This window comes from Grampus griseus, assembly GCF_964374135.1.
Source record: "Grampus griseus genome assembly, chromosome: 10".
Taxonomy (NCBI): Eukaryota; Metazoa; Chordata; class Mammalia; order Artiodactyla; family Delphinidae; genus Grampus; species Grampus griseus.
The window spans coordinates 38,119,239-38,135,073 of NC_139004.1; the positions used below are offsets into that span (position 1 = coordinate 38,119,239).

General features: G+C 54.5%; 1 protein-coding gene across 1 annotated transcript; it reads left to right on the forward strand.

The window, feature by feature from the left end:
• Nucleotides 1-454: 454 nt before the first annotated feature.
• On the forward strand, nt 455-14,022 carry TULP1 (TUB like protein 1; the record flags this gene model as incomplete). The annotated part of the gene is made up of 14 exons (XM_082662659.1): nt 455-501; nt 617-668; nt 1,041-1,119; nt 1,431-1,589; nt 2,468-2,623; nt 3,560-3,661; nt 3,738-3,857; nt 4,588-4,697; nt 7,819-7,989; nt 8,201-8,313; nt 9,315-9,426; nt 9,506-9,604; nt 11,785-11,956; nt 13,889-14,022. The coding sequence occupies 14 exons, from the start codon at nt 455-457 to the stop codon at nt 14,020-14,022; spliced, it is 1,626 nt and encodes a 541-aa protein (XP_082518785.1).
• Between the last annotated feature and the right edge of the window lie 1,813 nt (nt 14,023-15,835).

A 15,835-nucleotide genomic window follows, 5' to 3' on the forward strand; every position in this document is an offset into this window, starting at 1 on the left:
GTGGACACCCAGAATATAGGCATGTTTCTTTATAAAGTATATACACATGTATCTATCAATCCATATACATTAAATATTAGTAAATCCTAGTTTTTATTTTTTTAATGAAAAAGAAAGATAAATACAGGATCTGATGTCATATTTTCTTCCCATGCCCCATTTACCACCAACAAATTATCAAATCAGCATCTCTAAGCCAAAGTTCAGGGCGCGGGAGGACCTGGTACAGTGATGCCATCCTTTGGGCCGCTGAGGATCTGAGTTTTCAGCCTCTTCCCTCAGTGGGCCAGGCAGGGGGATGGGTTCCAGGAAGGAGCACCTCCCACAGTGCTGCCACCCTCTTGAGCCAGCAGGAGGTGGGGGTGAAGCTGAGCCCGGATTAGCTGGGGCCCTCAGGGAAGCTTCTAGGGCTGCAGGGTGGCCAGAGCAGGGACTGTGGATAGGTGCAGGCACCATGCCGCTGCAGGACGACACCCTCCGAGAGGTGTGGGCCTCAGACAGGTGTGGAAAGCCCTCACCTCATCCTACCTGAACCCTGGTGGGGGGGCCAGATGGAGGGTTTGGGGAGGGGCAGGAAAAGGGGAGGGAGACAGACTGATTCCTTTGCTACCCTCAGCGGGCATGAGGAGGAAGGCCAGAGCCCGGAGGTCCCGCAGCGTACCAAGCAGGTATGTCACCCCTGCTTGGAGAAGAGACATAAAGAGCCCCCCACGCAGCGTAGGGGGTCTGAGAGTGGGGAGGGTCCCACTCAGCAGCCTCTGGGGCTTGTTGCTTCCCTGGAGGTTTTTGTTTTGTTTTGTTTTTGCACGAAGGGGGTGTTTGGGGGTACGGGGTGTCCAGGAGAGGAACTTGGGCTTTGGGGCATTGGAGGTGGCCGTGGTACACGGGAGGGGGTCATTCTTCCTCACCCCAGGAAAGGGTGCAGTTCCCCTCCCAATAATCTGCGGTTATTTCTGGCGGCTCAAGGGATTAGAGAGTGATAGGCAGCCCTCAGAGCCCCCCTTTCCTTCCCCTCCCTCCTCTTGACCCCCACCCTGCAGCGACAGAAGTTGAGGAAGAAGAAGACAGAAGCCCCAGAGTCCCCCTGCCCCACGGAATCCAAGCCCCGGAGACCTGGAGGCATGCGGAAGGCTGGGCCCCGGGGCGCCCCCCCGGGTGAGGGTCACGGGAGGGAACGACCGCGGGCGAGGGTGTCCTTGAGTCTGGGAAACCCCCCTGGGAGCAGGGGCGTGGGAGGGGGGTAACTGGAGGGGGAAGCGGCGGAGCGGACTTGGGGTTGAGCTGGGGGTTAGGAGGAGTGTAGGGATGATAAAAGCTGGGAGAGGGATGTCCAAGGTGGAAACAGAGCCCCAGGGAGACCCCAGGGTGAGGAGCCCGAGGGGGAGTGGGCGCCGTTGGAGGTCCCGCCTGACCTGCGCATCTCGGCTCAGCGGGACGGAGGAGGAGCCCGCGGGAGGAGCCCTCCCGGGAGCCCGCCGAGGCCCGGGAGCTGCAGACTGTCTACGCCAAGTTCCTCAGGGACCCTGAGGCCAAGAAGCGCGACCCCCGGGAGACGTTCCTGGTAGCCCGCGCCCCAGACGCGGAGGACGGTGAGAGAGCGCCAGAAGGAAGGGGGCAACTGGAGAGGAGGAGGGAAGGGGCTGGACAGGAACAGCAGATGGAGAGAGGCAGACAACTCGGAAAAACCGCGTCCACGTCCCTGGCTTCGTCTTTGAGCCAGGAAAACCTTTATTCTCGTGTTTTTTCCCATCGTCGGGAGGGGGAAACTGAGGCATATTGAGGTTAAGAGTTTTGCCTTAAACTGCAGCTTCCCTGGTGATCCGCTGGGTAAGACTCCACCCTCCCAATGCAGGGGCCCCAAGTTCCATCCCTGGTCGGGGAAATAGATCCCACATGCATGCCGCAACTAAAGACCCCCGCATGCCACAAGGAAGATCCTGCGAGCTGCAACTAAGACCCGGCACAGCCAACAAAAATTAAAAATAAATAAATATTTAAACAAACAAACAAAAAAAACCCTGCAGCTAGGGGCCGGAGGTAGCTCAGACGGGTCTGGCTAGAAGTTAGAAATAGCAACAGACCAGGACAGGGAGAAGCAGTGCAGGTGTCTTTTAGAAGGGGCAGAGAAGGGGAAACTGAAAGACCCCAGGAGAGTGTGTGAGGAGCTGAGGGTACCAGAGAGAGAGGAAGGACATGCAGAGAACGGCGTTTTCCCAGAACAGGATTGCCAAGCCCCCAGCATCCCCCCAACTCCAGCTCTCTCTCCTGACTTGTAGACCTTGGAAGACTGGAGTCACTCCCTTCTTTGAGGAAGGTGCCGAAACTCCTTTCTTCCTCCTGTTTCTGTTCCAGAAGGGGAGCCTCCTACCCCCAGCTCCTTCACCGCCTCCCAGCAATCTGGAAGGACTGGGCTCCCCACATAATGGGGCCCACCCCAGTCCCTGTTATGAGCAGTTTTTACCTGCAGGGGAGGAGGAGGAGGAAGAGGACGAGGAGGAGGAGGAAGAGGACAAGGAGGAGAAGGAAAAGAAAGAGAAAATCCGTCTGCCTCCCAAGAAGCCCCCCAAAGAGAAGGCTTCTGCAGACATCAAGGAAAGGAAGGCCAAAGCCCAGGGTCCGAAGGGTGGGTGTTGAGGGTCCAGAGGGGGTAAAGACACACAAAACTAGCCCCACCCCTGGGGGGCCTGGTGTCTCATGGATACGCAGGAGTTGAGACATCAAAAAGCTCCCCAGATGGGCTTCCCTGGTGGTGCAGTGGTTGAGAGTCCGCCTGCCGATGCAGGGGACACGGGTTCGTGCCCCAGTCCAGGAGGATCCCACATGCTGCGGAGCAGCTGGGCCCGTGAGCCATGGCCGCTGAGCCTGCGCGTCTGGAGCCTGTGCTCCACAATGGGAGAGGCTACAACAGTGAGAGGCCCGTGTACCGCAAAAAAAAAAAAAGCTCCCCAGTGCCTGGACCCAAGAGTTTTTCCCTTTGGTGGTTTCTTCCCTCCGATGGTCCTTAAATCAATATGTGTTCCCTCCACCATCCACCCAGCCCCCTGCCCAGGGTGCTCTGTGAGCCAGGAAGGGCAGAGGATTTTAGTTTTCTTTGTGATTTTTTTTTTAACTCAAGATGAATTATTTTTATAATTTTTACAAAAGTATCAAAGTGATTATAGTAAAAAATCAATCAGTGAATAAATGCTGTGATAGCTCCCTGGCTGGGGCACCTTGCCCCATGGGTACTGGGGTCTGGTCTACATGTGGACATGTAGCTAGGACCTTGGGCCTCTTGGAGGGGTGGGGAGGACTGTCTGTAGCACTGACCACAGGAGGTTTTCTGGAGGAGATGGGGTGGGAGCTGGGATTCAGAGGCTCGGTTAGGAGGCCTGGCATTCATCCATTCATTCATTCATTAACTACTTATTAAACTCCTGGTGTTCATCCAGTCCTTTTTGGACTCAGGGTTAAAAACAAGACAAGCAGAAGGTGCTCTGGGCCTCCCTGGGGACTGAAGGAACAATGAGTGGATTGGAAGGTGGCTCTTCTTTGTCTAACTCCCACCCTCCATTTCCAGAGGACCTGGGAAGCCCTGTCCCCCCACTGAAACCTCTGCGGATTAAGAAGAAGGAGGCATCAGCAGGGGAAGGGACCAAGATGAGAAAGATGAAGAAGAAAGGTGAGCCTGGTCTGTGGAGGAACAAGGGACTCTGGGTGAGGCGGGGGGTGTGACCTCTTCACATCCACACACACAGGGTCCGGGGAGGCCGACAAGGGAAGCTCAGTGAGCCCGACCAGAGTGAGGAAGAAGACACCGGCAGCCATGTTTCTGGTTGGGGGCGATGACCCTGGGGAAAAAGCTCTGAAGAAGAAAGGTAGGTGGCAGTGGCCTCTGGTGTCAGGACATCCAGAGGCAGTCGTGGGTGTGGAAGGAGGGATGCAGAATAGGGTGAGGAGTAGGGGTTCTAAAGTCAAAGACTTGGTATATGTATGGATTATTCGCTTTGCTGTATAGCAGAAACTGACACAGCAGTGTAAAGCAACTATACTCCAATAAAAAATAATAATAAAGTCAGAAGACTGGGGGCATCTTGACCCCCACTTTAATAGCTGTGTGGCCTCAGGCAGTGTCTTAGCTTTTCTGAGGCTATTACTTTCTTTTCTTTCCTTTTTTTAATTTAGTTATTTTATTTATTTATTATTCTTGGCTGCATTGGGTCTTCGTTGCTGCGCACGGGCTTCTCATTGCAGTAGCTTCTCTTGTTGCGGAGCATGGGCTCTAGGCACGCAGGCTTCAGTAGTTGTGGCTCGTGGGCTCTAGAGCGCAGGCTCAGTAGTTGTGGTGCATGGGCTTGGCTGCTCTGCGGCATGTGGGATCTTCCCGGACCGGGGCTCGAACCCGTGTCCCCTGCATTGGCAGGCGGATTCTTAACCACTGCGCCACCAGGGAAGCCCTATTACTTTCTGATAATAGTGAAAGGGGGTTGCTCTCTTGTGGTTGTGGGAGGGGTCCAAGTGAGGCGTGGGTGTTGGACGTACCTTGCAAAACAAGATGGGTTCCGCCAGGGTAAGGGGTTAACAGACTTGCTCCCCTACAATGCTCAGGCACTCCCAAAGACTCAGAAGAGGAGAAGGAGGAGGAGGAGGAAGAGGTGGCAGCTGTGGTGACCAAGAACAGCAATCAGAAGGGCAAAGCAAAAGGAAAAGGCAAAAAGGTTGGAGCCCAGACGGGAGAGGGTGAGGTCCCTCCAGGGAGCAGTGGCAGGGGCCTGGGCTTGGGGGACCTGAGTGTGGGACCTCGTGGGCTGGGACCATGGAGTCATTTGGGGTTAGAATCTTAGCTGCCTCTCTGGTGACAGGATATGAGGACAAAGGGAACCAGGTTTGTGAGAACAGAAGAGGCAGTTGTGGGGTCACCAGGCTGGGACTGGCCACCCAGGGGCCTTATGTCACCCGCTCTGAGCCCTCCCCCCTGCAGCCTAACTATCAGACACAGCCGGAGATGCTCTCATGGCCCCCACATGAGAGCCACACATTTTCTGTACCAGGGAGGTGGAGCCCAGGCAGACAGACATATGCATGCACATCCCTGGGCACACTGACTGACTGACAGCCAGCTGTAGTTGAGCTATTACTTATTTTTTTTGTGGTACGCGGGCCTCTCACTGTTGTGGCCTCTCCCATTGCGGAGCACAGGCTCCGGACGCGCAGGCTCACGGGCCTAGCCGCTCCGCGGCATGTGGGATCTTCCCGGACCGGGGCATGAACCCATGTCCCCTGCATCGGCAGGCGGACTCTCAACCACTGCACCACCAGGGAAGCCCTATGACGTTTTTTAAATTGGGGTATGGTTGCTTTACAATGTTGTGTTAGTTTCTGCTATACAGCAAAGTGCATCAGCTATATGCATAATATATCCCTTCTTTTTTGGATTTCCTTCCCATTTAGGTCACCACAGAGCATTATGTAGAGTTCCCTGTGCTATACAGCAGGTTTTCATTAGTTATCTATTTTATACATATTAGTGCATATACGTCAATCCCAATCTCCCAATTCTTCCCACCTCCCCACCCATCCACCCCATACTTGAGTTTTTAAAATAGTTCCACTCTGCTGCTCTGAGATACTGCTCAGAGTGCTTTCTGCTCTCCCACCCAGGCCCTCCCAACCTTCCAGCAACCAAAGGGTTAACACTGGCCATCAGAGGCCTCCAGGATGTCTTCCAGTCCTACCAGTGTCCACTCTGACGGTGCAGTCTCCATGGGCAGAACACGTTGTTAAATATTTCCAATACAGCCCCCACTCACAAACAGGACTCAGGTACCAACATGCACAGGCAGGAGTAAGCGGGAGAGAGAGGTCGAACTGGAAAGAGAAAGTGATGAAAGTCTTCGAGAAACAGGTTTCCATGAGTGGAGAGATCATCCTGAGGGCAGGGCCTGGGGGTATCTTAGTTTGTGGGTTTATTCCTTTGTACAGGGGTGGTCAGGTCTTGGGGGACTGATTCACATTAGCCAAGATCACCAGAAACTGATATATAACTGAAAGGCCAGCTTATTGTCTTCCAGAAAGAATATAACTGCAGTACAGTCTTTAATATAGTAGGCCAAAATCCACCTCTGTAGAAATGTTTGAATGAGTCTGGCTTTCCCAACATCACGTTCCAAACATAGTCTTGGATTTCCCAAGTTTCTTCTAGAGGAGCCTAGAGCGAAGAAGAGATGCCACTTACCTGGAGGCTAAGGGCCTGCTCCCTAACACCAGCCTCACTTCACACACAGTGCAAACCTGCCCTCAGCAAAAATGGGCAACCTCAGCACATCAGGGCTTCTTAGTGACTCCCAGACAGCATTTATACCTGAAATGCACACACCCAGGTGGCAGTCCCTTGTCTCCCCAGCTGGGAAACTTGGGGTTAGAGTCTTGGTTCCCCCTCTTGTGAGGGACAGAACATGATAGCAAAAGGCACTAGGTTTGTAAGAACAGAAGGGGCAATGGTAGGGTGGTCACTAGGTCACCCTAGGGCCTAATGCAACCACATAGTTATTAAAAGTTTTTCAAAGAGCAAAATGAACTTATTTATTCATTCATTGTATTGACTATGTATTGCTATATAACAACCACCCGAAAACTTAAAATGACAATTTATTTTCTTAATTTCTGTGAGTCAGAAATCTAGGAGTGGCTTAGCAGGGGTAGTTGGGACTCAGGGTCTCCTGTGAGGTTGCAGTCGAGATGTCAACTGGGGCTGTGGTCATTCTTAAAGTTTGACTGGAAATGGAGGATCCACTTCTAAAATGGTTCACTGTCATGACTGTTGGCTGGAGGTCTCTCCAGAGGCTGCTTGACTCTCCTTAAGACATGGCAGCCAACTTGCCCCAGAGCCCAAGAGTGGCCCAAGAGATACAGCAAGGCAGAAGCTGTAATATCTTTTATGACCTAGCCTTAGAAGTGACCGTCCATCACTTCTGCCATATCCTATTGGTCACAAAGACCAACGCTGATACAGTGTGGGAAGGGTCTACACACGGGCATAAATACCAGGAGGTGGGGAGCATCGGGGGCCATGTTGGAGGTTGGCTGCTACATTCATTGAGTATTTACCGCCTGCTATAATTATAGTGGTAGCTGACACTTCTATAACGCCATGTGTTTAGAACACAGCAATCCACACCTTCAGCCTCACCTCAGTTCACCCCCTGAGAGCATCTGTATGATGGAAGGTCTTTCTAAAGGCTCTGGGTTTAACAGCATTCAAAGCCCAGCTTCACCTCTTACTATGTGAACTTGGACAAGTTATTTAAGCTCTCTGAGCCTCAGCTTCTTCACCTGTATAATGGAACAACTACCTCAGTAGCTACTGATAAGAGGAATGAGTTAATATTTGGAAAGTGCTTAGAATAATTCCTGGCACATTGGTAGACTTTCTATGAGTGTCTGTTAAATATATAAACTAAGTTCTGTCCCAGGTATCCACCCCAACCCTACATACTTCTCAGATGAAAAAACTGAGTCACAGTGTGGTTAAAACTTAACAACCATGACAGACAGTGGTGGAACCAGGATTTGAACCCAGGCTGTCTGGCTCCAAAGCCTGGGCTCATAACCACAAGCTAAACAAAATAGTAATAAAGCACAAAGCTCCCCAGAGCCTCCTAACACGGCCTGGTGAGCTGCTGGGGGAGGGGCCGGCTGCACTCTAACAGCCTCTGTTCTCTCCCCAAACAGAAAATGGTGAGTTGTCCTGCCTGCCCTGCCTGCATCCCGGCACTGGGGACCTGCTGAGGGCCGGGAAGCTAGTGCTCTGGGGCTGATGCACCCTCTGCCCCCACCCAGAAGGAGGAGAGGGCCCCATCCCCACCCGTGGAAGTGGACGAACCCCAGGAGTTCGTGCTTCGGCCTGCCCCCCAGGGCCAGACGGTCCGCTGCCGGCTGACCCGGGACAAGAAGGGCATGGACCGGGGCCTGTATCCCTCCTACTTCCTGCACCTGGACACAGAGAAGAAGGTGGGTTGGAGAGAGGTGGCAGCCAGTGGGACGGAGAGTGGAGGGGCCAGGACCCAGACTGAGGGAGAGTCTAGAGCCAAAGTGCAGTGGGGCGAGGGCTGCGGGGCAAATGGGCCTTCTCTTTCCCCGGGTGCACCTCCTTCCTCCAGTGCACCTCCTTCCTCCAGTGCACCTCCTTCCTCCAGCGCATCTCTGTGACCCCTCTCCCCAGGTGTTCCTCCTGGCTGGCAGGAAACGGAAACGGAGCAAGACAGCCAATTACCTCATCTCCAGTGACCCCACCAATCTGTCCCGAGGAGGGGAGAATTTCATCGGGAAGCTGAGGTGGGGCTGGGAAGCTCAGTGGCCAGTCACCTCTGTCCCCTTGTGCCTGCCAGAGTGCCCACCACATCGGACACTGTGGAATTGTCCCCTGGCCCAGGGCTTCTCACACTTTGACAGGCATAGATCACTTGGGGGTCTTGTTAAAATGGTTCAGTGGGCGGAGTTCCCTGGTGGCTTAGTAGTTAGGATTCTGGGCTTTCACTGCCGTGGCCCAGGTTCAATCCCTGGTCTGTGGAACTGAGATCCTGCCCCCCCCAACCCCCCAAAAAAAAGGTTCAGTGGGTCTGGGCAAGGAGTGAGATTCTGCATTTCTAAGAAGCACCCAGGTGATGCCCACACTGCTGGTCCAGAGACCTCACTTGGAGTAGGACATAAGGTCCATGGGACAGGGATTATGCCTGTCTTGTTCATGGTTGAATTCCTAGCACGTGGCACATAGTAGCTATTCAATAAATATTTACCAACTGAACGGACGAATAAATATTCAGCACCTACGCTGTGCTATGTCTCTCCATATAGCTCATTCAATCCTCACCACAAATCTGAGAGGTGAAGGGAAAGTGAACCCCCAAGTCAAGCCTTATTTCTTTAATTTATTTATTTAACAAACACTTATGTAAGGCCTACCTATGTGTTAGGTGTATTTCTAAGTAACTTCCAAATATTAATCCATTCAATCCTCTTATCAACCAAATGGGGTAAATACTGTTATCATGCCCATTTTACAGATGGGGAAGTTGAGACTAAGAGTTTAAGTAACTTGCCTGGGGTCATACAGCTAGCAAGAGACGGAGCTGAGATTTGAAAGCTTCCCAGTCTCCTTCTAGATCCAGCTTTTAAAAAGACTTCATGGCGGAAGCCAGGGGCAGGGGACCTGAATTGCTCCGGTCCTAATACACACCCATGCTTGAGTTAGGAACTCTCAAAGCTTGGCTGTGAGGGTCTGGGAGGAGGGATGTGGACCTTCCTCAGCACCGCCCCCAGCTCCACCCTGCTTGCAGGTCCAACCTCCTGGGGAACCGCTTTACCGTCTTTGACAATGGACAGAACCCGCACCGCGGAGGCAGCACGGATGTGGGGAGCCTTCGGCAGGAGCTGGCGGCTGTGATCTATGTGAGAGTCCCACCTGTCCCCCGCGGCAGGCAGGCCCCTCCTCTCGCCGGGGCCGGCCTAACGCGCATCTCCCTCCCAGGAAACCAACGTGCTGGGCTTCCGAGGTCCCCGGCGCATGACGGTCATCATTCCCGGCATGAATTCGGACAAGGAGAGGGTCCCCATTCGGCCCCGCAATGTGAGCCCCTTACCTCCCTGAAGCCCCTCCCAGAGGGTCCTGCTCCGTACTGACCTGCTTGTAACCCACTCCTGGGAAGCTGGGGGGCGGGGGGGGGGGGTGCTCAGCCTGCCCAGTACCCAAACCCCTGAGCACACCCATCACCTGGTCACAAATCACCCTGTCACCCCATCACCCTGTCACAAATTCATTCTGGCAACTTGTGGAATTAATTCAATTCAGGGGTTTTTCACTGAATTCACCGAAACAAGCACAATAGGGGTTGTTTTGTTTTGCTTTGTTTTTTTCAGTTTACATCAAATCACTCATTCATATATTCATTCAACACACATACATTGAGTGCCAAGTATTAGTCTAGGCAACTGGAGACATCAGTGGACAAAACAAAGATCTGCACTCATGAAGCTGGCATTCTAGTGGAGGAAGGCAGACAGTAGACAATAATTGTGATAGATAAGTAAATTGTGTAGTATGTTAGAAGGTGATAAGTACTGTGGGGAAAAAAGAAAAAGTCGAACAAGGGAAAGGAGATGAGGGGTGTGTGTGTGTGTGTAGGTTTCAATTTACATACAGTGGTCAGAGTGAGCCTCACTGAGAAGATGAAATTTGAAGGAGATGAGGAGCAAGCCTGCAAATATCTGGGAAAAGAACATTCAGGCAGGGGGAGGAGACAGTGCAAAGGCCCTGAGGCAGGAGTGCCTGGTGGGTTGGAGAAGCAGGTCAGAGAGGTGACAGTGAGGGGCAGATGAGTCTGTATAACTGGTTTTTACTCAGAGAAACAGGAAGCTATATCAGGGTTTTGAGGAAAGGAGTGATATGATTGACATATTTTAAAAAGCAAAGGCTGTTTGTTTTGTGTGTGTGTGTGTGTGAGGGGTAGGGTAAGATGGAGAGATGGCCTGGAGAGAGGTGGCCTCCTTCAGTGTGTCAGTCCCACGTTTTGCTCCTTAGCACTGCAAGTTGGGTGAGCCCAGGATTTCAGAGACCGATGACTGGCATGGACACTCACAGTGATGTCACTTTACTCATTTGCAATGAAAAAGAATACTCCCATCAGCTGATCACACATCCCTCCCTGCCGGAAAGACACTGTAATCAGAGGCCTGGCCAACCCATGGGGCACAAGCCCTGGGAGGCTCCGGTCTTTTAAGAGCTTGTGGGTTCCACAGTTGCTCCTTCCGTCCTGGAATAAACATATAAATCCTCCAGAGGCAGTGCCTCCCACGTGTGTTTGGGCTTGGTAAGAACTACCCAGTGCTGCTTTGTGTATCTCTTCATCATCTTACAGTTCATTCATTCCACAATCATTTATTAAAGCCAGGCACTGAAGATCCAAAATCAACACAAGAGTTACCATCAAAACAATATCTGATATTTATTGAGCATTTACTCTGTGCCAGGAACTGATCTAAATAACACTTCATGCACTATTAATCATTTAATCTTCACAAAACCCTGTTGTGAGGGAAACTGAGGCACAGAGCCATTAGTCAAATACTGTGCATGCTGTTAGGGTATCTAATTCTGTCCATAACAGTGCAGTGGGAGAAATGGTTAAGAGCAAGGTGTTATGGAAGCTCAGAGCTGACATCTAAATCAGACATGGGGTCAGGAAGGCTTCTTGGAGGATACGATCTTGAGCGGACTCATTCTAAGTCATGAACATGAACAGGTGACAAAGAAACTAAGGAAAGAAATATCTCAAGAGCACCATCACACAGATACTGCTCCTTCCTTCCAGAAACTCTTCCAGGACATTTTATTTTAACTACTCTTTACCTATACATCTCTCCAAGCTCAACTGTGAGCTTCTTGTAAGTCCTAGAATAGCTGGTTCATCCTTGTAATCGGTGCCAGCATATATGGCCGTTCCTAAGACCCCCTTGGGCACCAATGGCATCGAGCACCTCCTGTGTGCCACATGCTACTTTCCACTTTCCAACCCTCCACTTTGTCATTCCACAGCAAAGCCCATTCTCACAGATACACACCCTGCCCGTACGGACGCCACAGAGACCGCACATGCGCTCAAGGATACCCTGCATGGACGTTGACACCCAGGCTGCACACACACAAGGGCATGCACACGTCCCCAGCCACCCCTCCACCACCAGTCCTGAGATATCTCAGCCACCCCTAACTGTCCTCTCCCTAATACTGCCCCACCCGTGGCACCCCAGGCCAGCGACGGGCTGCTGGTGCGCTGGCAGAACAAGACACTGGAGAGCCTCATCGAGCTACACAACAAGCCCCCCGTCTGGAATGATGACAGTGGCTCCTACACCCTCAACTTCCAAGGCCGAGTCACCCAGGCTTCGGTCAAGAACTTCCAGATTGTCCACGCCGATGACCGTGAGTATCTGAGGACCCAAGCCAGGCTGTTCCCCACCACCTCCAAGACCTCAACCCTTACTCAAGTCTTTCCCCCACCCCCCATCTCTCTCTCCCTCTCCCTCTCTCTATATAACACACACACACACACACACACAGAGGAGTGGAGCTGTCCTTTATCTCTGAAGCCAGAACATTCAGGAAGGTCACTCTCTCCTGTGGGGGCATTGACATTGTGCTCCCAGGAGCCTCATATGTTCCAAGCAGGTGTCTTGGGGCTCACTGTTCCAGGCCGTCTTTCTAGCACTGACTAGAGCCTGGGGTAGATATTGGGGTATTCTGGGTAAGACTGTGTTGAAGGGACAGTTACGCTGCTGGAGCTTAAAAAACACTGATAGGGAGTTCCCTGGCGGTCCAGTGGTTGGGACTCAGCACTTCCACTGCCGGGGCCCTGGGTTCAATCCCTAGTCAGGGAATTAAGACCCCGCAAGCTGATAGTGCAAGCCACGTGACGTGTCCAAATAATAATAATAATAATAAATACAAATTTAAAAATAAAAAAGACTGATAGACCAACCCCCATGTGGCCAAGAAGGATGCTGAGGCTCAGAGAGGGCAGCACATTATCCAAAGTCTCTCAGCAACTCCAGGCGGTTACCCTGGCCCTCAAAATTTATTTCATAAACACTTAAACAGTGTTTATGTTTACTTAACACATGAGACTTTCTATGGACCAGGCACTGTTCTCAGGACTTCACAGATATTGAATCATTAAATCTTTTCAGGAATTCCCTGGTGGTCCAGTGGTTAGGATTCTGTGCTTTCACTGCCAAGGGCATGGGTTCAATCCCTGGTCGGGGAACTAAGATCTCCGCAAGCTGCACCGCCAAAAAAAAAAAATTAAATCTTTTCAGCAGCCCTGTGAGGAAGGTATTATTATTGTCCCTGTTTGGCAGAGGAGAAAACCGAGGCACAGCGAAGTTAAGTAACTCACACATACAGCTTGTGAGAGGCAGAGGTGGGATTAGAACCCAGGTAGTCTGGCTCCAGTGCCCAACCCCATGAGGATGGTTGCCTTTTAGGAGTAGGAAATATAAATCAAGCATTTCTATAGTTCTCTCTCCAGTGAGGTCAAAGGCCTGCCCTCGAAGAGTTAGGGAAACAAAATGTACCTTGAACACAATTAAGTAAAAATGTCCCCTGTTACAAGCCTTGGGGAGAGGTCCCCACTAGGGTGAAGGGGTTTGGATATGGAACGTTATCTCCCAAGGACTTTCCAGGTTCCCAGAATTGGTTAACATTGAGTGAGTTCCCTACCCCCACTCCATCCTAGGGATGTGCCCCCTGTGTCACCTGTCCTGAGGCCTTGAAAAACCGCTCTCCAGATCACATTTCTGGTGGAGCCTGGTCGGCCGAGGTTGGGGGTATTTTTAGCAACATCCTGTCCCTATGGATGCTGGGGGAGGTGTTGGGATTGAGGCTGGAAACCTGGGCCAGATATGGGATGGGGGCTGAGGGGACCACTGGATAAGGAGGGGAACCATGAGGCTGGTGGTCTAAGACAGGACTTGGGGTCTGGGGGTGGGAAGAAGAAGGAATGGGGCAAAGACCACAGAGGCGTTGGAAAGGAAGGATTCTAGGCTTAAGGAAGTTTGACCGGTTTCTCTAAGTGCGGGCTGGTCATATGCATAGCCCTGGGCAGCAGAAGGTAAGGCAGGGTCGCCGCCTTCAGGGGCTTACCGTGGCTGGTAAAGCTGTAGGCGAGTGGGGCTTGCTGGGCGAGATAAGAGGGTGGATGGACGGTGGGGTGAATAACTGAGAGGTGGCTAAGGACTGGGGCCCCAACGCAAGAGTGGGGGGACTTCCCTCAATGTTGAGGGCACTGTCTGCCAGGAGGGAGAACCCAAGAGGTCTCGGGCCGCCCCCCCACCCCACCCCCGTCTGTGTCCATAGCCGACTACATCGTGCTGCAGTTCGGCCGCGTGGCCGAGGACGCCTTCACCCTAGACTACCGGTACCCGCTGTGCGCCCTGCAGGCCTTCGCCATTGCCCTCTCCAGTTTCGACGGGAAGCTGGCCTGCGAGTGACCCTAGTAGTCCTCAGCGCCCGCCAGGGTTGGGGAAAGGATTCAGTTTGGAGGCCTGAACGGTCCCTTCACCAGAGTCCCCACTGAAGACTCCTCCCTTGTCGGGGGCTGACCCCGCTGTCTCCGGGTGACCTCCATCCACTGCCCAGCCTGGCACAGGCGAGGCAGGGGAGGAGCTCACACGGCGGGTCGGACGGAGATGAAGAACATCTGGAGTTGGAGCCGCACATCTGGTCGCGGAGCTAGCCTGCGCCGCTTCACCACCACCCCCGCCCGGCGCCCCAGTCACTTCCTGTCCAGGAGCAGTAGTCAGTGTTGTTTTAACCCCCTCTGGGACCGTACTAGGGCTCCAAGGAGGGGGGCGGGCTCCGAGGAGGGGGTAGGTGATGGGGAACGAAAACCGGGTACCCACATCCCCAATAAAGCTGCGTCCTAGGCCAAGAGGAGCAGTGGTTCTTCAGCGCGTGCGGAGAAAAAGGCGGCGGGAGGGGTCCGGAGCGCGGGAGAGGTCCGGAGGGCGGGCTGGAGGCCTTCCTTCCCCACCCCCCACCCCGCTCAGGCCCCGGGCGCTCCCGCGTCCCCTCCCACGCGCCCATCGTGGGTCCTACCGAAACTCGGCTGGCTCGCGATGTCGAGACGCCCCCCGCGGGGGCCCCGGGGAGCCGGGCCGAGAGGGAGGGCCCCGGAGGTCCAGGAAGAGGGGGAAAGGGAGAAATTCGAGAAACAAGCCTCTCGGGGAGAACCAGACAAACCGGGTTCGGGCAGGGCGGGCGCAGCCTCCAGGGCGGGGCCGGGTCTGGGGCCCGAGGAGTAAGGGGGCGGGCCCTCAGTCGGGAGAAGGCGCTCCGCCTCGGCCGTTCGGGACTCGGGTAGGGGGTAGGGAGACCCGAAGACCGTGCGCCCCGGCTCCGCCGGGCTCCTAGTGACGCGGCACCCGGGCCCCTGCACCGACGGGAGTCCTGCCCCCGAGGTGGGAGCTCCGCCCTCGGCCCCGCCCAGGCCGGAGCCCCAAATTCCGGCGGGGGACTGGGGAGGTAGGGTAGGGCAAGGGAGGTTAAGAGCGCCGCTCCGGCAGGCGAGGAACGGGGCGCCCAGGCGCGGAGAGGCCGGGGGTCGCCTGGGGTCCCGAAGCGTCAGGGTGGGCAGCCCAAGCGCGGTCGGGGGCGGCCCTGCGCGGCCCCGCCCCTCCAGGCTGGTGCCCGCCTCCCTGCGCGCCCCGCCCCCTCCTTCCCCGCAGCCCCCACCCCCAGTCCCGGCTCCTCAACACAAACTTTCCGTCCCGCTCGCTCCCTCCTCCGCGCCCGGCGCCTCCTGCTCCAGCCCGGCTCATTCCGCACATTCCGGTCAGCCCCCTCCCCAAGACCCCCCTTCCCCGGCCCCCCTCTTCGCTCCCTCGGGCCCGGCGGAGCCGCCCGGCCGGAGCGCCCCCGCGAGATCGGACCAGGTAAGCCGGGCGGACGCCGGGAGGAGGCCCTGCTGGGAGAGGTGGTTTGGTTGGTTGGTTCTGGGTTGGGGGGGCACTCGAGGGGGGCTGGTTCCCAGAGCTATTGTCCAGCCTGAGCCGGAGCCCCGGATCTGGGTGCCGGGAAGTTTAGAGGAAAGGGGGGGAAGCCCTCCGGGAAGCCCCGCCCACCCCTCCCACCCCACCCCCATCCCACCCCCCCGCGACCCGGACGAGTTGTTCGGGGGAGGTCGGGGAGACGGGAGCTTGGCTCCGGTGCCATCGCCTGGCCCAACGTCCGCCTTTGGGGTGTCGAGGTCGGGGTCTGGGGGCCCGCACGGTCTGGGGGGCCTGCCACCGGGGAGCTCCCAGT